This window comes from Elgaria multicarinata, chromosome 22, assembly GCF_023053635.1.
Source record: "Elgaria multicarinata webbii isolate HBS135686 ecotype San Diego chromosome 22, rElgMul1.1.pri, whole genome shotgun sequence".
Taxonomy (NCBI): Eukaryota; Metazoa; Chordata; class Lepidosauria; order Squamata; family Anguidae; genus Elgaria; species Elgaria multicarinata.
In genome coordinates this window covers 9,076,039-9,101,490 of record NC_086192.1, presented here as the reverse complement: position 1 = coordinate 9,101,490, position 25,452 = coordinate 9,076,039, and the positions used below count along the sequence as shown (strand labels likewise).

Genomic DNA, 25,452 nt, shown 5'->3' with positions numbered 1-25,452 from the left:
GCTGGTTGTTTTGGCCCCGTAACACCCATCTGGCTCCCCCGTTGGTGATGCTGGCTGGACCGACGGGAATCGCAGGCCAAGGACCACAAGTTCTGGGTTCTACAATTCAAGAAGGATGCAGTCAAGCCAGAGCGTGTTCAGAGGAGGGCAACCAGGATGATTAGGGGTCTGGAAACAAAGCCCTATAAAGAGAAACTGAAAGAACTGGGCCTGTTTAGCCTGGAGAAGAGAAGATTGAGGGGAGACATGAGAGCACTCTTCAAATACTTAAAAGGTTCTCCCACAGAGGGTCAAACCTGTTCACCTAGGTGACACACAGGGGATCCAGTGCTCAGGCAGGGGCAAACCCTGGATGATTCCAGGATAAACCTTAGGTCTAGCTGTGGCCTAAGCCAGGAACAGAGGAGGCTGCAGCAACCTCCTGGTGCTAAGCAAGGCCTAGAGAGGGGGGGGGGGTATTTTATGCAATCTTAGCATGAATAAAAAGCGTGGGGAACAGTTCGAGATGACAAAAACTGCTAGTTTCTACCCGAAGAATCAAACCAGGAGATTAAACTCACACCAATGCTGCTAAGCAAAGGAAACCACGAGAGCAGCGCTAGTGGCAATACAGAACTTTTGTTTATCTACCGCTGCACTAATGTTTAACTCAAACCGTAACATTTATAGCTCCGGGTTAAGCTTTGGCATTAAAAATTGAAAGCTGAAATATTGCTTCTGCCACTGGAAATAGTAATCATTCTACTACAACTGCTACTTCTACAGCGGAGGTGCCAAGAAATTACAATGAAACTCTCTGTTATACTGTCAAAAGCATCGGCTCTTTGGGAGTAGATGCTCTTGACTGCGTTCATGTTGACTGCTGGAATAATCAGGGTAAAATACATATTTTAAAGGGATTAAACGTATTAATGAAGACAGGTCTACTGATGGATATGAGGCCTCCTTGATTAGCAGTAGGATACCTTTAATTCCTGGATGCTGAGGGAGGGGATGTGGTTATGGCGTCACGCGCTGCAGACAGGACGCTGGACTCGAACTTTAGGTCAGGCCCGGCGAGAAACCTCTCGCTCTGTTCTCATCCGGCTTTCCTACAGTGCCAGGACTCAGCTTGAGCCGTTTTAGAGAGGCGAAATGAAGATTTAAAAAGTAAAAAAGAAACTAAGGAATTGATAACGAATTTGCTGACTGCAGCAAGATTGATTGTAGCTAGGAACTGGAAGATTCAAGGGGAATATTGTATTGAAGAATGTTATAAAGAAGTATGGGATATAGCTATTAATGATAAATTGACTTGTAATATTAAATGGAGAAGAGGTATAGCTAAAACAAATGATTTTGAAGGAATTTGGAAACAGTTCCTAATATTTGTGTTTTCTAAGGGAAGTGGGAAACCGCCAGCGGAAGAAAGTATGAGATTTTGGAATCACGAATGAGATCCCGAGGTGGGGGGTGCACTTGTATGTTAAGTTTGATTATCACAGAATCATAGAATCATAGAATAGCAGAGTTGGAAGGGGCCTACAAGGCCATCGAGTCCAACCCCCTGCTCAATGCAGGAATATGCATAAAGATGCATAATATGCATAAAGATGCTCAATGCATAAAGATTATGTTATATAGATATGATATCGATGTTATTCCACATTTATATAGTATGTTGTTTTGTTTTAATTGTAATGGTGTATGTTTAAGTATGTATAAACATATTTACCTGGGAAGAAGACCAAATAAATTCAATGTGCCTTGTTTCTAAGTAAACATGTATAGGATTACGTTGTCAATGTTGCAAAATGAGGCCAATTTACAAGAATCATCCATATTTTTTCAGGGCACGGTACCTCCTATAGTAATTTCCAAATGAATGTGCAGCTCCTATCCATTTCAATGGAGTTTCTGCAGGAGAAATGCTGAAGCAACTGTGGCCATTAGGTAGCTTTAATGGATTAGGAATTGCAGCCTAAACTTAGATTTGTTTTCAGCTAAAGAGATTGATTCAAATCCATTGTCTACCACTCTTATCCAGAATTAATGATTTAAAAACATCAGCCAGAGATAGACACCCTCAGATTGGGGCAATTCATTCCCCCCCACTAATAAATATTGTTTCAAAAGTGTTTAAACGTCCAATTCTAGAAGCACAGCCCTCACTCCCAATTGACTTTGTTTGTAAGCACTGCCCTCACTCTCAGTTGACTTTGTTTACCGTCAATAACGGCTGCACATAGCTCAATTGTCAGGTTGAAGGTTCTTGTACTTGTGTACAAAGCCCTAAACAACTTGGGACCAGGATACCTGAGAGAGTGCCTTCTCCCCTACAAACCTGCCCGGTCACTGAGGTCATCCGAGGGCCTGCTCCTGCTGGTTCCACCTAGATCCATCCTCCGATTGGAATCCACCAGGGGAAGAGCCTTCAGCGTGGTGGCGCCCCTCCTGTGGAACTCCCTGCCTCTGGAGGTCAGGCAGGCGCCAACCTTGTACTCCTTTCGGCGCCTCCTGAAAACATCTTTATTCCAAGAAGCCTTCCTTTAACATGCAGCCTTGGACTTCTGTTTTTGCTTCTTTTTAATTTTTTGTTTTCACTGTTTTATTCTGTTTTTATTTTCATTTTACCTTGTACACTGCTCTGAAATTTTTCAATGGAGAGCGGTATATAAATATTCTAAATAAATAAATAAATTGTCATCCTGGTCACTATGTTTAGTTAGGAACACCCATGCGACTAATCCAGAAAGACAACGGCACAGCAATGGGGAGGGGTTTGTAAAAAGGGCGGAACAAAGGGAGCAAGATGGGATTTTTTTTAAAAAAAAAAAAGTTAACATTTTCACAATTAAAGGTTGGAGGGAAATATTTCTGCCCCTTGCTACTGAGTACAAAGTTCTGTCAATGCACAAATAGAAACAGCAGTACGTGCTCCTTCCTATCTCTCCTCTCTCATCTCACACTATTGCCCCGCTCGTGCTCTTTGCTCCTCTGATGCCATGTTTCTCGCCTGCCCAAGGGCCTCTACTTCCCTTGCTCGGCTCCGTCCATTTTCTTCTGCTGCCCCTTACGCCTGGAATGCTCTTCCAGAACATTTGAGAACTACAAGTTCAACCGCAGCTTTTAAAGCTCAGCTAAAAACTTTTCTTTTTCCTAAAGCTTTTAAAACTTGACGTTGTGCAGGCTTTATACTGTTAATTTTACCCTACCCTGTGCCTGCTTGCATTCTCTTCCCCTCCTTATTGTTTTACTATGATTTTATTAGATTGTAAGCCTATGCGGCAGAGTCTTGCTATTTACTGTTTTACTCTGTATAGCACCATGTACATTGATGGTGCTATATAAATAAATAATAATAATAGTATCAACTTTCAGGAGCAAGCGCGCATAACCTACATTCAACCTCAGTTTTAATCAACTTACAAGAGCTGCAAATCTTTGGGATCTGTCAAAGCAAAGCCATGGAAATGTGTAAGTTCTTTTTTATATATTTAAGTTCACATCCACATTTATTTTTCCCCTCCTGGGGCCCCCTCCAAAAAATAATTTAAAAAAAGGGTAGCCAGTTCCTCTAACATAACCGAAAAGTCCAGATTGCACGATTCTTATCAGTTACGTGATTTACAAGGGCTGTACCGGGGGTGGGGGGTGGGCAGTGAGAGGAGGTTTCTCCAGTTGCAACAGCACTTAAAGTCTGGAGGGGCTTGTCCCGCGCCACCCATACGGTCCCCAGTCCAGATCACAGCGCCGAGCCAGGGGTGCCCGCTGCCAATGTTGTTAAAGGCTGCCATTAAAATGTTTGTTTTAATTCTGACCTCAGAGTCACAGCTAATAAACAAGAAAGGGAGTGGGAAATTGAAAAACAAACTCAACGCAGCTGTCGGACTGGCTGGTTCACAACAGCATGTTTAACAGTATCCTTTAATTTTGGCTTCTATGAATAGATCCCATACACTGCACGTTCGCATGCCAAGCGGCGCAGAGAGAGCCGTGCTCACCCTTCTCCGACTCGTTTCCGCGCTGCTCACATTCGGTTTGCAGCATTTCTTTTCAAAAAAAGGAGCATCTATCAGGGCGGGCCTCTGTTTCCAGAAGGATTGAACCAGCCCAGGTTTTTTTTGGGGGGGGGCGCTTAAGAGAAAAGTGCCCCCTTGTGGACTCCCCTCTGTGGGAACCTCCCATTTTAATCTCCCACAATGCCTTTGATGTAGCGTCACCCCAGAGCCTTGTGGGAAATTTAAATGGCAGCTCTCGGATGCAAGACATCTTTTCAAAGGGCAGCCCAGTACCAATCATAGAATCATAGAATAGTAGAGTTGGAAGGGGCCTAAAAGGCCATCCAGTCCAACCCCCTGCTCAGTGCTGGAATCCACCTTAAAGCATCCCTGACAGATGGTTGTCCAGCTGCCTCTTGAAGGCCTCTAGGGTGGGAGAGCCCACAATCCTCCTAGGTAACTGGTTCCATTGTCATACTGCTCTAACAGGAAGTTTTTCCTGATGTCCAGACAGAATCTGGCTTCCTGTCACTTGAGCCCGTTATTCCATGTCCTGCACTCTGGGAGGATCGAGAAGAGATCCTGGCCCTCCTCTGTGGGACAACCTTTTAAGTATTTGAAGAGTGCTCTCATGTCTCCCCTCCGTCTTCTCTTCTCCAGGCTAAACATGCTCAGTTCTTTCAGTCTCTCTTCATAGGGCTTTGTTTCCAGACCCCTGATCATCCCGGTTGCCCTTCTCTGAACACGCTCCAGCTTGTCTGTGTCCTTCTTGAATTGTGGAGCCCAGAACTGGACGCAATACTCTAGATGAGGCCTAACCAGGGCCGAATAGAGAGGAACCAGTACCTCACGTGATTTGGAAGCTATACTTCTATGAATGCAGCCCAAAATAGCATTTGCCTTTCTTGTAGCCATATCGCACTGTTGGCTCATATTCAGCTTGCGATCTACAACAATTCCAAGATCCTTCTCGTTTGTAGTATTTCTGAGCCAAGTATCCCCCATCTTGTCTGGTCCTCTATCAACAACCATCCGTCCGTCCATCCACCCAAGCCTGGGGTCCCCCATATCCCATAGCGCCCATCAAGTTTCCTGCCCCCTTCTGAGCATTATTTTTTTTAAATAATGTTTTTAAAAAAGTTTTCCTTGCAAGGCCGGAGCGCTGCGAAGCGAAGCGCCAGCCTCCGGCGCCATCTTTATTTCCAGGAACGCCGTCCCCAGGGGCGTTCTTCGACAATGAAATGGAAAATGGCAGGTGCCCAGAAACGTGCCCAGAGAAAAGGGAAAGGGAGGGAGCATCCAAGGAGGGACGGAGGCAGGGAGGCGGGGGTTGGCCATCCGTGCGTGCGCCTCTGAGCATTGCTAGTTGGCCTTTGTGGAATGGGTATTTTATTGTGCTTTGTGGAGGGAAAATATGTGATTTAACATTTGAAGCTCACACAGCCCACTACTGCCTTGGACTGGGTTTCTTGGCCAGATTACCGGTCTCCGGACCTCATCAATTTCCCTGCTGCGAAATGAGTGTTGGAGCAGAAAACAGTGGGTTTTGTGCTTTGGAGCTCAGTCTCCCATCTCCACTCCCAGGCCCTGTATTTAAATCCTTGTTCAAGTTATGTTCCTTTTCGCCTCACCCCTCGGCCTTCTGGGACACGGGTGTGTTGCGCCCAGCCACACCTACCACAGCAGCCATTTTGTCCGAGTTCCCACGACACGCTCCAAAAATTCCCAACGTGTCCATCGTCCAGAAAAGAAAAGGCTGGGGAGCCCCGATTCTAACCTCCCAGCCATCGTCTCCTTTTTAGTTCCAGAACTTTTCAACGGCGTTCTGAGAAGCCCCGCAGTGCCTTGGAAGCTGATCAGGGCCACGTCTATGAAGAGAGCGGCGCTCCTGGAAGCCAGCTGCAGGGCTGCGTCAAGCGCGATCCACCACCCATCCACCCCGCCGTCACCCACAAAACAAAATGTGGATCACATTACGCCAGTCCTTTTCCAACTTCATTGGCTGCCAGTCCAGGTCCGGGCCCGATTCAAAGTGCTGGTATTGACATTGAAAGCCCTAAACGGCTTGGGGCCAGGTTATTTGAAGGAACGCCTCCTCCCATATGTCCCTGCCCGGACCTTAAGATCATCTACAGGGGCCCTTCTCCGTGAGCCCCTGCCAAAGGAAGTGAGGCAGGTGGCCACTAGGAGCAGGGCTTTCTCCGCTGTGGCACCCCGGTTGTGGAATGAGCTCCCCAGAGAGGTCCGCCTGGCGCCTACACTGTACTCCTTTCATCGCCAGCTGAAGACCTTTTTATTCGCTCAGTATTTTAATCACTTAATTTTAACTTAAATTTAAATTTCACTGTTTTAACTCTATATTTTAATCTTATATCAATTTTGTTGCGTGGTTTTATCTTGGTTGTGCTTTTTATACTGTATTTTGTAATTGTGCTTTTAACATGTTGGTTGTTTTATTATGGTTTTAACTTTTGTGAACCGCCCAGAGAGCTTCGGCTATTGGGCGGTATAAAAATGTAATAAATAAAAATAAAATAAATAAAATAAAAATGGGGCCACATTTGTGCACAATCTCGTTCTCACAGCAAACGGAGGGACGCAAGGAAGAAGTGCAGGACATGGAATAAGGGGCTCAAGTTAAAGGAAGCCAGATTCCAGCTGGACGTCAGGAAAAACTTCCTGACTGTTAGAGCAGTACAACAATGGAACCAGTGACCTAGGGAGGTGGTGGGCTCTCCCACACTAGAGGCCTTCAAGAGGCAGCTGGACAACCATTTGTCAGGGATGTTTTAGGATGGATTCCTGCATTGAGCAGGGGGTTGGACTTGATGGCCTTGTAGGCCCCTTCCAACTCTGCTATTCTAGGCAAATTTAAGCATACTGCCCAATATGAAGGGGGTTCAAAGCACTCTAAGCATTTCTCAGTCATCTTCCCATCAGCCCTTTAAAGTAGGCCGGCGCTAATTAACCCCAGATTGCAGACGAGAGGCCGAGAGAAGAGCAGCCTCCCCAAGGGTCACTTAGCCCGCAGGGGAGGCAAGACTTTGCGTCTGATACTCCCGGCCGCTGCACCGCCCCGGCTCTCTGCATGTCAGGCATAAAAAGGTCGCCTTTATGCCCGTGTTTTATGGACTCCTCAAAACACACTGGAATACCTTTTTTTAACAAGTAGCTGTACTGCTTTTAAGAGCCCTATTATACAGCCTATGAAAATAGTTTTGCAGGGCCTGTATAATTGCTAACAGCTAAGTGCTAATGGCATTATATAAACAGGCTTCAGTGCGGTCTATTCATAAACGCTAGGCACCCAGGTCAATATAAACCTTGCAAGACCCAAGGAATCAGGCCGGCGAAGAAAGGGCTTTTACAAAACAAAACAAAATGGGTGGCGGGGCAAATGATACGGAGGGAAGGCTAATCCCTGTTGCGTGAGGTGCGTGAGTCAGGGCCACATCTTCAGATATAGTTTCCGACGCAGAAGTAAAACTTCCAATGTTACAATATACAAGAGTAATCCCTATGAAGACATGAGAGTGTGTGTTTGGGGAACCCATGCCGTTTGCTCTGGGGAAATCAGCCCCACGCGCTGAGCAAAGGCCTGAAGAGCAGCAGCAAGGGCAAGGCTCTCGCCAGGTAAAGTTTCGGCCCATTGTGACATCACCAGCCAATACCCCAATCACTGCCCGCTGCTTGACCGATCTGCATGTGTGAAGATTCCGAGCTCAAAAGGGCAGATTTCAAACATGTCCCGCCCCTCGGTATACACTTTTGCTAGCAACGTTGTACCGAAACTGATCCACGGCACGCCTACAGCGACACAACCGTCAGGACGGCTTCAAATATTTTCTCTCCAGAAAACCTGGAAACCGACGGCCAAGTAGGACAGTATCGTTATTCCCTTGTGGCAGACTGAAGTGGTGATAGAACCTGAAACCTGTTGCATGCAAAGCAGGTGCCTTATCGTTGAGTTCCCTTCCCAACAGAGCTCTCTGTTCTTCTCTTGCCCCGCCTTATTCCGCAAGACTAAGACAAGTGAAACCCAGGGCAAAAGCTGTCTTGGGTCAACTAGAGATGGGGTCTGAGCTGGGTGTGTACAAGTCTCATCTTAGGAGGAGGAGGCTCCTCTGAGCCCACCGGAGTCAGGGGAAGCATCACCTCACCAAGCTTTCACCCAATGAGCCAGGTCAGAGGTGTCCCAGAAGCAAAGGCGGGTCTCTTTATCAGGCCATGCTCTTGATCCTGACAAGAGGAATCAGGCCTCCAGTTCCACTGAAGATCGCACATTTGACATGCTGGGCCTGTTGGGTGGCTCAGTGTCTGTCTCTTGAAGGAAGTGGACCTCCTCTACAAGTCATGAAGGTTTGCCAGGATTGAGCCCTGGTTTAAGCCATCGCTAGGCCAACCTAGGTAAAGCTGGGGTCCAGTGGCACTTAAGCCCTTAGTTGATGAGCCAGCAGCTGCTGGTACAAACAGCCTCTCCTGACCAGCAACCAAGGCCTGATTCCTCAAGCTTCAAACTTCTGCTCTGCTTTGGGCTTAATGCCTGACCCTCCAAGATGGAATTTATGCCTAACACTGGATATGGAAACCTGGGTGTCATTCGACATGGCGCCTCTCAGAGGAGAGCCGTTACCTGGACCGAGGTGAGCCACGTGAGAACTTTCTCATGCTCCTTCTGACTTTGGCTCTGTGCAAACAACAACGGCAGCATTATTTGGGTGAGGAGTCCCAGCGTTTGGGGCAGGCCTTCTCAGTGCCACTCCCGGTGTGTGGGTGTGTGTCTTCTTAGGGAGGCCCTCCGCCGACATGGAAATCAGTGGAACTGTGGGGGGATTTCCCAGCACACCTCAGACCTTGCAGGCCACTTAAAAACCAAGGTCTTACTAAGCCACTTTTGGTGGAAACAGATGGGACAGGCATAATTAGTTTAATAACTTTGGGAGTTATTAGCTCAGCAGCTTGCTCGATCCCAACCGAAATTGGAAGATGTCTTTAAGAACGTACGCTCAATAACGCCGGAGTCGCCCGCCCGGCTCCTGTGGACCAGAGTCTAGACAAATCGCCAGTTTAGTCTAGTCTGGCTTAAGACGGAGCAATTGATTCTACTGGATCACCATTTAATCCTTTCCCTCCTCCTCTTGTTATCAAGATTACACACACTTAGAATTCCTGGCAGAGCGTCATGGACAACATTAAGAGCTTGGAGGCCAATTCATAAACATCTTAATCATCCAGGCCCCGATGGTGTAGATTCCTTCCGTCTCTATCGACCTCCCAAACTGTAACTCGGAGGCGCCTTTGGCTGACGAGCACTTGCGGATATACATTTACGGGTCAGACGTGTTTTTATCAGGGTCACTGTATCATCCGTGATGTTTGTAAACTGTTTAGACCTTTTTAAATAAGGGGGGGGGTTTGATTCTGGGCTTAATCCCTCCTAATGAAACTTTTAATGGGAGAATAAGTCCCCTGTGGGATTTGGACATGGGTCAGGCATCATCCATCACGATCCAAATCACCTTGAGACTCAATGGGTGGCCTGGGGGAAGGTAAAAGCTGGTGGCCCCATTCAGAAGACATCTTAAACCCCAGCTTTAACCACGGTGAAGAAGGTTTTTTGCCTCAACCTGGGGCGCTCCAGATGTGTTGGACTGCATCTCCCAGAATGCCCCAGCCAGCTGGCTGGGGCATTCTGGGAGTTGTAGTCCAACACATCTGGAGCACCCCAGGTTGAGGAAGGCTGGTTTAAAGTGTCTTCTGAACACGGCCAGTGTGTGGTGTGGACGGGGACCGGGAGACAGCTGGGGGGAATACAGTCAAAGTAGGGAGGTAATTTACAAATCGCCTGAAATGAAGAAAGGCACTGCTAAAAAAAAAGAGGGGGTACTAATCTGCATAAAATTCCCACATGCCCATTTATATGTATAGATGCAAATTTAGAAATAACGATTGTATTTTTTTTTTATCAAAATACAGTCAATTTCACCGTAGCGCAGACGAATGCAATTAGGTGACCAGTGTGTTGGATAAATTCCTGGAGGCGAAGGCTATCGATGGCTACTAGCCCTGATGGTTGTGTGCTATCTCCAGTACTCGAGGCAATAAGCCTGGGTGCACCAGTTGCTGGGGAACATGGGCGGGAGGGTGCTGTTGCACCATGTCCTGCTTGTTCATCCCTGGTCGATGGCTTGTTGGCCACTGTGGGAACAGAGTATTGGAGTAGATCTGATCTAGTCTGATCAGAACTATCAGGACTCTTCTTAAATTCTTATGGGTACATGAGGCCTGCCGACAATGCCGACAACAACATATCCACCCTGTACAGAGGAGACCATGGGGTGTTTCAATTTGCCCTCAGGCGCCTCTGCGCTCCTCTGGCTTGTGCACGGGTTTAGAAGGAAGTTAAATCTCCTCCTCCTTCAAGTGTGAACAGCAGCAGCCATTGCAGCAGGCTGTACTGAGGGCAAAGGGAGGGAAAAACGGAGCTAGTTCCTCTCCATATTGATTGATTGATTGACAATACTTATATACTGATCAGTTACCTAACACAGAATCTAGAGCGGTATAAACAGTAAAAGAGAGGGGGAAAGATGAAATAAGCAAATTAAAATTGTTCAACTTAAAAGTGAAGGAACCGGAAAAATGGTGGCTGGTCAGTTGAGGAAGGCTTCTTGAAACACAGTTGTTTTCAAGAGGCGCCAGAAGCAGCCTAGTGTTAGGGCCTGCCTGACCTCCAGGGGCAGGGAGTTCCGTAGAGAAGGGGCCACCACACGAAAGGCTCTTCTCCTGGTGGATTCCAGTCGGGCCAAAGGTCCATGTGGAACCACCAGGAGCGTGCCCTCCGACGACCTCAGTGATTGGGCAGGCTGGTAAAGGAGAAAGCGCTCTCTCGGGTATCCTGGTCCCAAGCTGTGTGTCACATCGTCTCCCTCTTCCTTTGTGGCACATCATTTTAGATTGTGGCCAAAGACCGTCCTGTATTACTGATTGCATGTTGGATGCTCCCAGCGCCATTTTTTTTTGCTGAGGATCTTTATGCATACTTTAAATGCATAAATATTCCCCCCAAAAAATCACATTAAACACAGTTAGGGATCGCTACTCCCATTGGAAACAAAAGCCAACCCAAACCAAGTTGCTGTATTGACTGTCACACAGCGCTGCCCATCTGTTTAACAACTGGGTGGGGCTATGAGAAAGCTCCCCCTATTCCAAGGAGGAGAGAGGATTTCTTTCACTTAATTTCGTATATTTCTATACCGCCCCATAGCTGAAGCTCTCTGACGGTTCGAAGACGATGTTGATAGCCCCTTCTCTTGAGTCGGTCACGATACGCCAAAAATGGGTGGCAGAGGAGGTCACGCTTGCTTTAGCAACACGCTACACACCAGCGTTGTAAACGGCCCACTTGCCTCTTGGTCACCTGGGGCGAACAAGAATCACTTCCAGGCGACCAGGCTTTTTTGCAAACTGGGAAATAGATGGTTTGATTTTTCTTCCCCTTTCGGGATGTCGATGCGCCACAAGTGACTAGCATGGCTATGCGTTGTTGACAAGCAAGCAAAGTAGCAGTTGGGGGGAGGCGAGCATTAATTTTCACTTTTTGTGAGCTTATTTGCAAGACTGAACTTCGAAGGTCCACATCCCAGTTTGAGAACCGCGGCGCCGCCGGCAGGCACCGGGAACGGGCAACGCCGGCGCAAAACCTCCAAATGCTATGATAAAATACTGCTTTCTTCCCCCCCCCCTCCCCCGGCGTCAAAAGCAGTTAAGAGCAACGGAGCTCTGAACCATGTGCAGTTCTTAAGGAGTTCTGACATAACAGATGGGCTGTCAAGCGTAAGTCCGACCGGCCACGGCAAACAGGAGATAGGACACGCATTCCGTTTTTCGTTCTTTGAAATGTGATTTCATCCCAAACCTCTTCAAGGCATTTTAATTCACTTTAGAACTCATTAATTTGGGCAAGCGGAAGCTCTTGATCTTTCCCCGGCCCCTTTTCGCTGACCGCCGCGCAGTCAATCAAAAAGTTATTACTCTGTCGTAGGAAGGATCATAAACAAGTTACCCTGGCGACTGGGCAAGATTGCATGGACAGGATGCGTTCGCTCTGCCCACAAGCCTTCTTCAGCGGAGGGTAGGAAGGAGAAGGGCAAAGGTGCCGTTCTTTGAGGCTTTAAAGATCGTTTTCAGAAAACTTCCTCCCCCTTCTACCACCACCACCCCCTGACCCTGGACTGAGAAAGTAGGCTAAGAAAGAAATCCGAGTCACATCTCCAGGTTAAGCGTGAAGTGCAAAGGGATAAGTGGCATCAACTCTAGGAGAATATTTGCACAAACCTCAAGAAATCAAATCGCCTTTGCGCGCCGCGTGGGGTAGGGAGGGGAAGCCTCCGTTTTTCGTTGGAAATACAACGGATGAGGAAACCTTCTATTACCTGACTTTTCAGATGCATTAATGCCCATTTCCTAAAGGTATTGGTTGAAACATCTTGACCCTTGGGCAGATGTAATGCTCCCAATCTCGAAGCGTGGTTACGGGGCTGAGAGCAGGCTGGCGGCCTCCCTCTTCCGGGAGAATTTCTCTCTCCTTCCCACCACCTGCCACGGCCTTACCCACGACTAAGGGTTACGTCTGCTAACCACTAGGTCTCCAGTAACTTGGCGACTGAGTCGGGACTTCAGCTCAGACCTCCTGAGTCCAATTCCAACTAGGGCTGTGCAAGCCTCGGGCCTCAGATTCGGAAATCCGAATCACGACGGCCATTTTATGACGGAACCACTATTTTAACGCACAGCCTTAGGCCATGTGTGGCCTGGGAAGGCTGAACCTACCGGCACCCAGGAACAGAGGGCACTCAGGTTCACCCCACTGCTGCCGGTACAATCGCCCACCCGCTGGTGCAATCCAGGATACTCGGAGCGACCCCTCCAGTGACTGGATTATCCTCAATTGCACTGATGGACAGACGATCATGCTGCCGGGGGGCTGACTGCAGTGGCGGCAGCAGAGAGGACACAACTGCCCACTGTTCCTGAGCTCTGGTAGGTTCGGCCCTCCCAGGCAGTGCACACTGGGAGTTGTAGGCTGTTTCTTCTTTATGGTGACTTAGGGCTGCAAGTTAAAATGGCGGTTCCGTCTTAGAATGGTGGTTCCACCATAAAACGGCCGTGGTGATCTGGATTTCCGAATCCGAGGCCCAAGGCTCGCACAGCCCTAATTCCAACGCATACCATGTTCGGGGCTTTGGCCACTAATATGCGGAAATCACCACGCATACTTAAGATCACAGAAACGAGATCATGTCAAGAGTCCCAGCAGCGGAAAGGAGCCCCAGTGTTTTTAGCAAGTGTAATGACATAGCACAGTAGTCCTCAACTGGTCCAGACCCAAGACTCATCTCAGACTCCCAACCTGCAACAGGGGACCCACTTCCACAATTTTCTCCGTGCCCAACATGGCGGCAACGGCTTTGCCGTGACCCATCTGGACCGATCTCATGACCCACTTGTGGGTCGCGACCCACCAGCTGAAGACCACTGACACAGAAGATGTGGCAGCAGAGACACTTACCACTCGGGTTGAAAGACATACAACAGATGGGCTTCTCGTGGGCGGGGAAGTGAGCTACGATGCCGTCGCTGTCCGAGTCCTCAGACACGAGCACCTGCGTCGTAGGAGAGAGAAGGGAAGGAAGGTAACATCCACAGCCTGAGCATTCGGAAGCGCTCGTTAAAGACGCACTTGACAGAATCAAAAGGCGTAAGAAAAATGGCATCTTTGACAACAGCTTCCCCGATCTGTGCTTCAACACTCCAGCCAGCATGACCATGGAAGAACTGGAGTTGTAGTCTAAAACATCTAGATGGCACCAGGTTGCCGTTTTACACCAGGCTTCCTCTTGCTAGCAAGGGATCCCCCTTCCCCAACCCCCCAAACGTCTTCCACTGGAGGCAGAACGAGACCTAACATTACCCATCAAATCCACACTGTGCATTTCCCCAGCTCTCCTCCCAGTGGGGCTCAATAATGCTGAGCACGGGATGGGGGAACGTGGAATGTGACGCCGTCACATCATGCCTTCATGTAACTACACATGTTACAAGGGGAGAAGGTGGAACTCAATAGGGGAGCGGCGGAGGCTGGTGGCTCCAATTTCAGTGGGGCTGTGAACCCATTCCCGGTTTCAATCAGAACCAGCCAGAACTCTAAAGGAGTAATCCAAAGTCCTGAACTTGCTGGGGGGGTTAGGGTTCAGCACCTTGGACAGCTCCTTTAAAGTTCTGGCTGGTTTTATTTTTATTTTGGGTTGTCTAAAACAGAACTCAGTTGTCTAGTTCTGGTCACGGACTGCATCTCCAGGCTCATGCTACCCTCGGCATCAGTACGCTCTTTCTTAAAGCTCTTCCCAACGCTGGTAAATAACTACAAATACAAAAGCACAGCATCTTCACCCAGCGTCAACCATCTGAGAATAAACAGCATGTCTACGTTCTCAGGGAAACCTTTTAGAACACAGAGATAAAAGAAACGGTTGCCCACTTAGGGCCATTTAGTGCTCAAGCAGCAGGGCGGGGGGTGGACAGTCACGTCCCTCGTTCCCCACCATGCCCTGCGGCGGTCTTCCTCAACCTTGGCCCCTTCAGATCTTTGGGACTTCAGCTCCCATCAGCCCCAGCCAGCATGGCCAACGGTCAAGAATCCAGGGAATTATCATCGAAAACATCCGGAGGGCATCATAGAATGGGGAGGTGACATAAAGTAGGTAACGGGTTTTATGGTGCAATGGCAATGTGGTCATATTACAGGATATGGAATAATGGGCTCAAGTTACAGGAAGCTGGACATCAGGAAAAACGTCCTGACTGTTGGAGCAGTACAACAATGGAACCAGTTACCTAGGGAGGTGATGGGCTCTCCCACCCTAGAAGCCTTCAAGAGGCAGCTGGACAACCATCTGTCAGGGATTCTTTAGGGTGGATTCGTGCACTGAGCTGGGGGTTGGACTCGATGGCCTTAGAGGCCCCTTCCTACTCTACTATTCTATGATTCTACAGCGTCAGGGGACAGTGCAGCAGTGGGCAACCATACAACCTTAACCCCACCCTGTTCACTACATTTCCCCCAGAGGAATAACTCCCACCCAACACACACGCACACACACACCAAAATCATGTACCAAGCCCTACGAGAAACAACACATACGTTCACAGCAACTAACACGGTTTATTAGTACCTCCCTGCTGTGTTCTAGACGTGCAGAAAAGCAGAACACCTTCAAGCTCCCACGAAACCATAAATACTTTTCCGTTTGATTTTGACATTAACGGACGGCACAATATTTGGAGCCGGGATTGCATTCGAGAGGGGAAGCCGTGCATTTCATACGCGGCAGCGTTTGAAAAAAGGGAGAGAGATGCAATCCGTCACCAGCGACACAAGCGTGCCAGGAAACAGCCAACTATAAGTAAGGAGAATATTAAGATCCATCTTTTATTTCTCCAACAGGAGAAATATTGGACTCCTTGACTTTGATGTCCAGACGATCTGGTCTGCCCGGCTTTTCAACAGTTTATTGCAAACTGTCCGTAACAGCCAGTCAGACGTCTTCGGGGAGATGGAAGATAATTAAGCCGGGTCACCAAGCACAAAGGAAATGCTAAGAGTATGTATTTCTTTATTTGAAGTATTTATATACTGCTTTTCAACAGGAAGTTCTCAGAGCGGTTTACATAGCAAAACGTGGCTTGCGAACATGTTCCAATAAACTTGCCTAGGGTAGGCCCAGGAAGGGTGGGATTTCACAGGTTGATCTTCCACCCTCGAGCGAAGGAATGGACTCTGTCAACTCGGGTTCTGGCCATCTAGGAGAGTAACCCCTCCCTGGAAGCCTGGAAGCCACCAGTAGCATAATACTCTATGTCCCATTCATTAGGATCACCTGACAATCATAAGAGAGGAGGCAAAAGGCAGGAGAGGGGTCAGCACGCTGGACTTTAGCCGGCCACACCTGAGACTGCAAGGGAAACAGAGAGAGGGGGACAAAACGAGTCCCCAAGCAGCACAAGACAAGGGGCCACCCTAGATTATAGAAGCACACCGGTACCAAGAGCCGCAAAGGAAGGCCTGGATCCTTTCGGAATCGTTTCAGTTTCTGGATATTTCCCCAGGCTCTCGCATTCCCAGGCTCTCAATGGCTACTGATGGCTATGTGCTACCTACCTCCAGCATTGGAGAAAAGGAAAGGAAAGGAACCTCTCGTGCAAGCACGGAGTCATTACTGACTCTTGGAGGGACGCCAGCTTTTGCTGACGTTTTCTTAGCAGGCCTTATAGCGGGGTGGTTTGCCGTTGCCTTCCCCGGCCGTTGTTACCTTTCCCCCAGCTAACTGGGTACTCATTTTACCGACCTCAGGAGGATGGAAGGCTGAATCGACCCGAGCCGGCTGCCTGAAACCAGCTTCCGCTGGGATCAAACTCAGGCCGTGGGGAGAGTTTCGGCTGCAGAAACTGCTGCTTTACCGCTCCTTTCAGAATCGTTTCAGTTTCTGGATATTTCCCCAGGCTCTCACATTCCCAGGCTCTCAATGGCTACCAGTCCTGATGGCTATATGCTACCTACCTCCAGCATTGGAGAAAGTAAGCCTATATACACCAGTTGCTGGGGAGCATGGGCGGGAGGGTGCTCCTACACCCGTGTCCTGCTTGTGCGTTTCAGGTCAGCCCCTGTGTGAACAGATTGCTGAACTAGACGGAGCCTTGGTTTGATCCAGCAAGGCTCTTTTTATGTTCTCATGCTTTAAAGGGCAGGTGGACAGTCCAAAATCCACCAGCCAGGCCAAGCCAGGCCCATCTCTAATCAACCAGCCTTGAAAAGGTGGCAGGAAAGATTTTGTGAGTAAATCAGGTTGTGCTCTGTGGTCCAGAGAAGCCACATTTGGGTCTCCTGACTAGATCAAGTCCTTCACATCCTTCCTTCCCCTTCAAGGCAGCATCCCCCCTTCTTCCGACCTTGTGCTGTCGCTGCCATCACTGAAAGCGCATCATAAAAACGCTTTCAGAGCCAACGTTCATAAATCTGGCCGTTACCCGGCGTAATGCACGGGAACTCGATCTCCGAAAGTTCCTCCATTATCTCCAGCTATCGAGAGGGGAGGAGGAGGAGGTGGAGGAGGAAGCAGGGACTCAAGGAGACAACATTAAGGCTTTCTTCTGTCAAGACCCTGCAGATCAACACTCATCTCGTCCAACCGCTCGACCTCACTTGCCCAAAGATAGCTGATGGACTTCCAAAGCAATAGACTCGACCACGGGGGGCTTAGCTGAGCACGCTCAGCTCCATCAACTGACTGTACTTAAGTTCTTCAGAACACCAACACTGATAAGACAACTAAGGAGGAATTAGGAAAGGGGACAGACACACCTCCAAAGTGACCTTCAGGTGTTCTAAGAGACTCTCAGCCTCAAGAAGTGAATTTGCTTTCAACGAAAGAGATGGGCTAAAACAGTGATACAGCTGCCCATGGGAGGCCATTCTGCTTATATTTCGGACAGGGATATGTGTCGCTCAGATATGTATCCAGCGCATCCTGTCCCGATTTTTTCCATGTTACTACTTGTAATTTGGGAATGGGGAGAAAAATCATTTGGTTGGCATTATAATACAAACTTCCCTAATTTCGCATTTTCAAATCGACCCGTGAACTCAAACCGAGCTACCTTTTGAAATTCGTACTCCTCCGAATTTGCAAGCGTTCGCCAATCAAAAATGTTATTTCCAACGTTCAAAACTACATTGTATTAGGAAAATTGCTTGCAAACGTGTATATTAGGCAGAATTCCATACAAAAAAGCATGCATTAGCAGAAATGAGCACAAAAATACATATGAATTTTTATGAACTTTTTTTTAAAAAAGAAGTTAGCAACATTTGGGATGAACCGAATTTAAGATTGGCAAGATAAGAAACTAGGAGAAACCAAAATTGACACATTTGTCTCTATCCAGCTCCAGTTAGTCAATTTTGGGGCTCTAGTATAGAACAAAGTAGACCCTGCACACCCAAAGTCGAACCAAACTTGAGATTATGTACAGAATATTTAACTGGGCACTAATGTAAAAGTAGATGGTGTTTTTTTATATAATTCCTGATCTGACTGATTTTGTTTGATTGTAAATGCCTCATTTGTAGATATCAAGGTTTGAACTTTTCTTATTCCATGCTGGAGAAGAATTTGGGTTTTTGTTGTTTTTCGGAGCCTAAAGAAGAACAGTAGGCAGACTAAACAATTTAGGAACGGACGCAGGAATTCAAATGTTCTGTGAACTCTTGTAACCACAGCAACAGCTTCAACCAGATCCATCCATCCAAAATGTGTATCCTTTTAATATGCGTTACAACTGGAGCTACAGCACTTACAGATTCATGATATGTGAAGATTCCATCTGCATCACTGGCATTGTTGGTTTTCGAACACAACTAGTATATAGACGTAACTCCTGAAGGGTGAAATGTGTTCATGGACCAAGTAAAGAAAATAAATGACTCCCTGAGTTATTATTATTATTATTATTATTATTATTATTATTATTTATTTATTTATTTATTTATATAGCACCATCAATGTACATGGTGCTGTACAGAGTAAAACAGTAAATAGCGAGACCCTGCCGCATAGGCTAACATTCTAATAAAATCATAGTAAAACAATAAGGAGGGGAAGAGAATGCAAACAGGCACAGGGTAGGGTAAACAGGCACTGGGTAGGGTAAAACTAATAGTATAAAGTCAGAACAAAATCAAGTTTTAAAAGCTATAGGAAAAAGAAAAGGTTTTAGCTCAGCTTTAAAAGCTGCGGTTGAACTTGTAGTTCTCAAATGTTCTGGAAGAGCGTTCCAGGCGTAAGGGGCAGCAGAAGAAAATGGACGAAGCCGAGCAAGGGAAGTAGAGACCCTTGGGCAGGCGAGAAACATGGCATCAGAGGAGCGAAGAGCACGAGCGGGGCGATAGTGTGAGATGAGAGAGGAGAGATGAGATGAGAGAGGAGAGAGTTCTCAAAGTTAAATGATGTCCTTTCAATGTTGCACTAGCACCAAGGGAACCCCTTTTCCATGAATTCATCCTTGTGGCCCCGTTCAGAAGACACCTTAAACCACGGCTTTAACCACACCGTGGTTAAGCCAGAAAGCCGGGCCGTGTTCAGAAGACGCCTAAAACCACAGCTTTAACCACACCGTGGTTAAAGCCATGGTTTAAGGTGTCTTCTGAACACGGCCCGGCTTTCTGGCTTAACCACCATGGTTAAAGCTGTGGTTTAAGGTGTCTTCTGAACGGGGCCATTGCGTTAGTGTCACATTGAAAGAACTACAAGCACACTGATGAGGCCAATCATGAAGGTTTCTCCCAAGGAATTGTCAGCATTCAATTTGGTGAGGCAATCATTTTATGGTAAAAGACCTGTGTGGATTGCTCATTGGGCTGGCACAATCAGGGGAAGTGCCACTTTCTCCGCTGTGGCACCCCGGTTGTGGAATGAGCTCCCCAGAGAGGTCCGCCTGGCACCTACCCTGTACTCCTTTCGTCGCCAGCTGAAGACCTTTTTATTCTCCCAGTATTTTAACACTTAATTTTAACTTAACTTTAAATGTTACTGTTTTAACTCTGTATTTTAATTTCATATCAATTTTGCTGCGCGGTTTTTATTCTGGTTGTGCTTTTTTATATCGTATTGTGTATTTGTGCTTTTAACCTGTTGGTTGTCTTGCTATGATTTTAATTTTTGTGAACCGCCCAGAGAGCTTCGGCTATTGGGCGATATAGAAATGTAATAAATAAATTAAATAAATAAATAAATAGAACTTAACAAGAACCATGCTGGATCAGACCGAGGGTCCATCTAGACCAGCATTCTGTTCACACAGTGGGCAAACCGTTGTCGACCAGGGATCCACAAGCAGGACACGGTGCAACAGCACTCTCCCACCCATGTTCCCCAGCAACTGGTGTACATAGGCCTATTGCCTCTGATACTGGAACTGTAATGGATTATTACAACAGTAGAGATCTTCTGGACAGAGAATAATGGCCACTTGGATAGAATTATTTGTTCAGTCTCTCGATTAAAGTAGCTATGCAAGAATGGTTTGTTCTCAGTGACAATAATTGTTTCTTGATTAAACTGGTAATGTAATTAATATGGGTGATACGGGATTGTGCCTTGGTGCACCCCAAAGGCTGACTTGATCATTCTGACCTTAAGTGTTGTTGTAGCTGTTTTAAAACACCAAAAAAGGCATCTAGCCCAGCCTAATAGCCAAAGTTATGCCAGCGTTTAATTTTTTAAGATGTTCAAGAACAACAAAGGAGGGGAAAGAAAGAAGGGAACAGAAAAAGAAAAACAAGGCGCACCTCAAAATGTTATAGCTGAGGTCAAACATCAGTGGAAAAAAGGCTAAATGTGATCAATTGGCCACATTAACTGCTGCTCTCGTTTTAATAGAATCCAGCATAAACTCGGAGCAGCCCTTGACTCGGCCCGAGCCATTAATCTGCGACAAAAATGTCTTCTTGACAGAAAGCAGAGCCCCTTTAATAAAAGTTAAGGCAGACGGTATTAGGTTCGGAGGGAATCCTGTTGCTTTTTTATATAAAGAGAATTCTTCCATTATGTGCAGATAAAAAGGAGAGAGAGAGAGAGAGAGAGAGAGATGGGGAGGAAGTCAACGCCGAGGGTAGCAGACCGCGTTATCATCTGTGAAAAGAGCGTTTTGCTGTAAATAAACACTGGCGACAACAGCCAATGAAAGTCTACATGGTAGGTTCAAGTTTTACTGTTGGGAGGTCATTTATTTGTTAAGCTCTTGGCCTGGGGCCCAAGGGTGGCTTTTCTCATAGATTCTTGATACTCGATAAGCATCTTTCGTTGGCTGCATTTTTTTTAAATCAATCCTTAACCAAGTGGAAATTAACTTTGGATGTCGCTTCAATCTGCCGTTCTCTGCTCCCCACCAACTGTCCGTCTTCAACGTAGCAAAATGTTAATAAAGAACAGAAGGGGGAGGAAGTCACACAGGATGCATCGAGGCCCTGATCCAAGGTGCTATATAAATAAATAATAATAATAATAATAATTATAGGTGCCACAGCTATCTCGACGACGGTGAATTGCAAGCTGCCTTAAGCAAGCATAAACAAAGCCCTATGAAGAGAGATTGAAAGAACTGGGCACGTTTAGCCTGGAGAAGAGGAGATGGAGGGGAGTCATGAGAGCACTCTTCAAAGACTTGAAAGGTTGTCACACAGAGGAGGGCCAGGATCTCTTCTCGATCCTCCCAGAGTGCAGGACACGGAATAATGGACTCAAGTTAAAGGAAGCCAGATTCCAGCTGGACATCAGGAAAAACTTCCTGACAGTTAGAGTGGTACGACAATGGAATCAGTTACCTAGGGAGGTTGTGGGCTCTCCCACACTAGAGGCCTTCAAGAGGCAGCTGGACAACCCTCTGTCAGGGATGCTTTAGGGTGGATTCCTGCCTTGAGCAGGGGGTTGGACTCGATGGCCTTGTCAGCCCCTTCCAACTCTGCGATTCTATGATTCTATGAAAACAAAACAAAAAACAAGAATTCAAAATCCGGTGGGCTTTGAAGAAGGACCTGCAAAGTCGATGCTTGGGATTGTTCCTGGCTCAAAAAGAAATAGGGTGCATTTTAAAAAAACAATCTAATTCAGTGCAAGCCTTTATGGTGTTTCCCTGTTCTTGCAAAAGATTCAATGGAACCTGTGGAACCAACCTCTGGGAGAATCGGCATTGCCTTTGGATTGGTCAGGTCTGATATAAATACCAGCAGCTTGGCCGTTTTGGTCAACAGAAATTATTTTATTCTATTTATTCCATCTCTATGCTGCCCGATAGTCAGAGCTCTCTGGGCGGGAAAATTTAAAACCCCAAATGTTCCATTTCTAATATTTATTTATTTGACTAGTACTCCATCTTTCTACCCAAAATGGCACTCAAGGAGGCCTACAATCGCTAATACAAACAATAATAAATCGTATGCATTAACCAAAATTGAAAACAATGAAAAAGACAACAGTCACGGGGTAAAAACAGCCTCCAATCCAAACAGACCTGCTTACACACCAAAGCCCCCTTGAATAAAGCAGTCTTTGCCTGCTGGCAGAAGGACGACAGAGAGGGAAGCAATATAGGCCTTAGCTAGACCTAAGGCATGGGTTCTCAACAAGGGGGGAATTCCCCCCTGGGGGGTGGAATTTTAGGGTTCGGGGGGGAATTGGGACCACTATTCAGCAAAGTATGATGTCCTGTAGATTATGTCTTCCTACACATATTATTAAAAGCGTCCCAGAAAAGTGTCATGTTGTCTGCAAATGCCAGGCCTTTGCTCGCTTTTCCCTCCCTCCCTCGCAATCCTAGAAGTTTCAAGCTTCCCATTTAAAGGGGCAACGCAAAGTATGGGTGCTGAGAATGTAAAAGGGGCCATGCGTTGCGTTGCCCCTTTAAATGGGACTAGTATAGAAAAAAATAAAAGAGTTCCAATATTAGATGCATATTATTTGGAATGCACCTTTTGAGTTAGACTATCTCGGGAAGGGGGGAATTATATTCTGAACAATGGTGAAAGAGGGGAATGGAGCCAAAAAGGTTGAGAGCCACTGACCTAAAGTTTATCCCGGGATCGTCCTGGGGTCGTCCTTGCCTGCTCCTGGTATATCCTGTGTGTCATTTACGTGAACAAGGATGACCCCAGGACAATCCCGGGATAAACCTTAGGTCTAGCTAAGGCTCTAGTCTCCCTCGTCAGGGAACAGCCACAATTAAGGTCTTCTTTTGCGTTGCCAAAGTGCTCCAGATCATGGCCCTGGCTTTAACTTCAGCTGTTGACCTTGGGTTGGAGAATACACAGTCCAGGTCAGCATTTGAGTCACCGCGAGCCAGACTTTAGCCAGTGTGAGTCAATGCATGGATCACTTTGCTGATTGATTGATAGATAGATAGATAGATAGATAGATAGATAGATAGATAGATAGACTATACGTGTGTGAGAGAGTTTTATTCTTCATCAGCTACAGCAGGATTAGCGTCACGAGCAACACGGCAAACTTTTGATCACTATTTCAGACCAACCCTGGGTGGTCCCACCCAATGAATTAATTAAGTCAAAAATCAAAAGGTCAAAAGAAAACATAACTCCAGCCACTAAAAGTTTATGTGTTTAATTTCAATTAGGGGGAGGAAAGTAGGGGGGGGGGAGAAGAGGAGGAAATCTGTGCATCTTTATTTTTACTCATTTCAACTAATTAATGGCTCCAAAGAAACGGCCATTACATCTAACTGAAAAGTTTGCTAACACTTCATTAAAAGGATGTTTAAGCAAGCTCACAAACCTTGTTAATGCATTTGGATTGACCACAGAGTTGTTTGGGCTTCTCGGTAATTATTTTTATTCAGCTTTCAAATATGAACACAACAGCCAAGTCTAATAACTCAACTTTTTTTTTTTTTAAAAAAAATGATGCTACAGTTCTGTTTCTAAAACTAACCCTGTTTGGGGTTGATGCTTTTTTTAAAAAATGAAATAAAATAAATAGAATTACTATGTTAAAAGCGACCACATGCAAAATTTCACCACCACCAAAATATTTGTATTAATTAGCTCACTCAAATATTTTCCTTTGAAAACATTTGAGAGCTGGCGGGACTAAATTCAAACTTTATTCTCCCACATATATATCCCGCAAACTTTTCTAGGTGAACAAGTAAGGAGACCTGGGATGAAATCTCATGTCCGAAAAGACATTTTCTGAGCGACCTTGAACTCTCTCTCTCTCTTTTCCCCCCCCCCCAACTTACCTTTCTAGGAGTGATGTGAGAATAAGGTGAGACAACTCAATGAACTCCTCTCCGATTTGAAACCTATGACCCAAGAACATTAATCTCGTAGCTCATGCTCTGAGATGAATGTTGGGTCATGTTTCAGATCAGAACATTAATCTCATAGCTATGCATAATGAACCATGGGTTGGGGGGAGACCAGGGACTCTGGCAATACGGCCCAGGCATCTTACTCCCTGAGCCACGGATCTGTGCTGGAGGAACACCTCTGCCACGGCCAGAGATGGCGCTCCTGCTCTTCAATCCAGCCGGATCAGGTGACCCGAGGAACCAATAGGAGCCTAACTGGATGTATATAAGTGTTTCCCCAAGTTTGACTTCTCCGTTGGACCAATTTGTCTCACTGACCAGCCACACAGACTCTATTGTCTCGCTCTCCTGCTTGGCCTGTTCCAGAAACTGACCACCAGCCGGCCTTCAACCAAATCCTCTGGTTCAGCCTGTTTAGACCTTTGCCTGCTCGCCTCCCTGGTCTTGACCCTCAGCCGGCCTGGCCCATCATAGGTCATGTCACTGCCGGGCCGGGCAGATGGGAGACCCGGGCAACCAAAAACCAAGACTATACGAGTAAGACCTTTTCCCTTTTATGAAGATCATGTGGCAAAATGCTCGAGGCCCACCCTCACCATTGGAAAAATATTAAATTGTTAATTCCAGCGGCATTTCCAAATCCCAAGGCGCTCGCAGTACAAGGGCCAGTGTGTTATTTCTGGCTTGCGACGATCCAAGAACAGAGACAACTCCTGTCTGTATTTATTCGGTATTATTTCAGGGGCTTCAGACACAAAAGGAAGCCTCAACTTAGCAATAACATCTTATTTATATTTTAGCATATACTTGAATACCTCAAGCACCATCATTTTTGCTCTCTCTCTCTCTCTCTCACACACACACACACAGAGTACAAAAAAAAAAAGCCAAAATTTTTCATAGTATCCATTAAGCAGGCTAACTCACGCTTACTACGAAGATCAGAAGCTGAGTTCATTAAAGAGAAAAGTCCTCTAAATCATATATAAGGCAACTTAAAAACCTAAGATAAATCATTTTATTACTAAAGCTATTGCAGGAGGAGTCTGGGAGCAGACACTGAACGTCAGAAATAATGACTGCATTAAAAAAGGCTTCATGAGAAATTTATGAAGTAGAATTTCTTTCTGACTCCCCCCCCCCCGGCCCCCCACCCCCACCACGACGTTATAGGAAAAGCCGAGCGAATATTTTCCAGGAAAGAATAATAAAACCTTGAATGGGCCAACAACCTTATTCTAAGAAAACTGAACCTTGTAAAAACTTAAATGAAATAGTTGGGTTTTCCCACCCGCCCCTTTCGGGTTCCATGTTATTTCGCATTTAACACAGCAGGTCCTCGGAGGTCAAACGAGTCGAGACTTCCTTTGAACCAACGGTCGAGAAGCAGGCTCAAAACAACATACTGACGGCTGGAAAATCAATTATTCCTTGTGGAAAATGTGGGGAAAGGGGATTATCAGCATACACAGTACAGTACAGCTAGCACAGTTTATCAGGGAGCCAGGGTGGTGGTGGTATTGGAGGA

General features: G+C 46.5%; 1 protein-coding gene across 5 annotated transcripts in view; it reads right to left on the bottom strand.

The window, feature by feature from the left end:
* BCAS3 (BCAS3 microtubule associated cell migration factor) overlaps positions 1 to 25,452 on the bottom strand; it is a 538,487-nt gene that overhangs the window by 407,125 nt on the left and 105,910 nt on the right. For all 5 annotated transcript variants that reach the window (XM_063146608.1, XM_063146612.1, XM_063146611.1 and 2 more), the window contains one exon: positions 13,555 to 13,648. In XM_063146608.1, the coding sequence (XP_063002678.1) occupies positions 13,555 to 13,648 (94 nt within the window). The remainder of the gene's footprint in view (positions 1 to 13,554; positions 13,649 to 25,452) is intronic.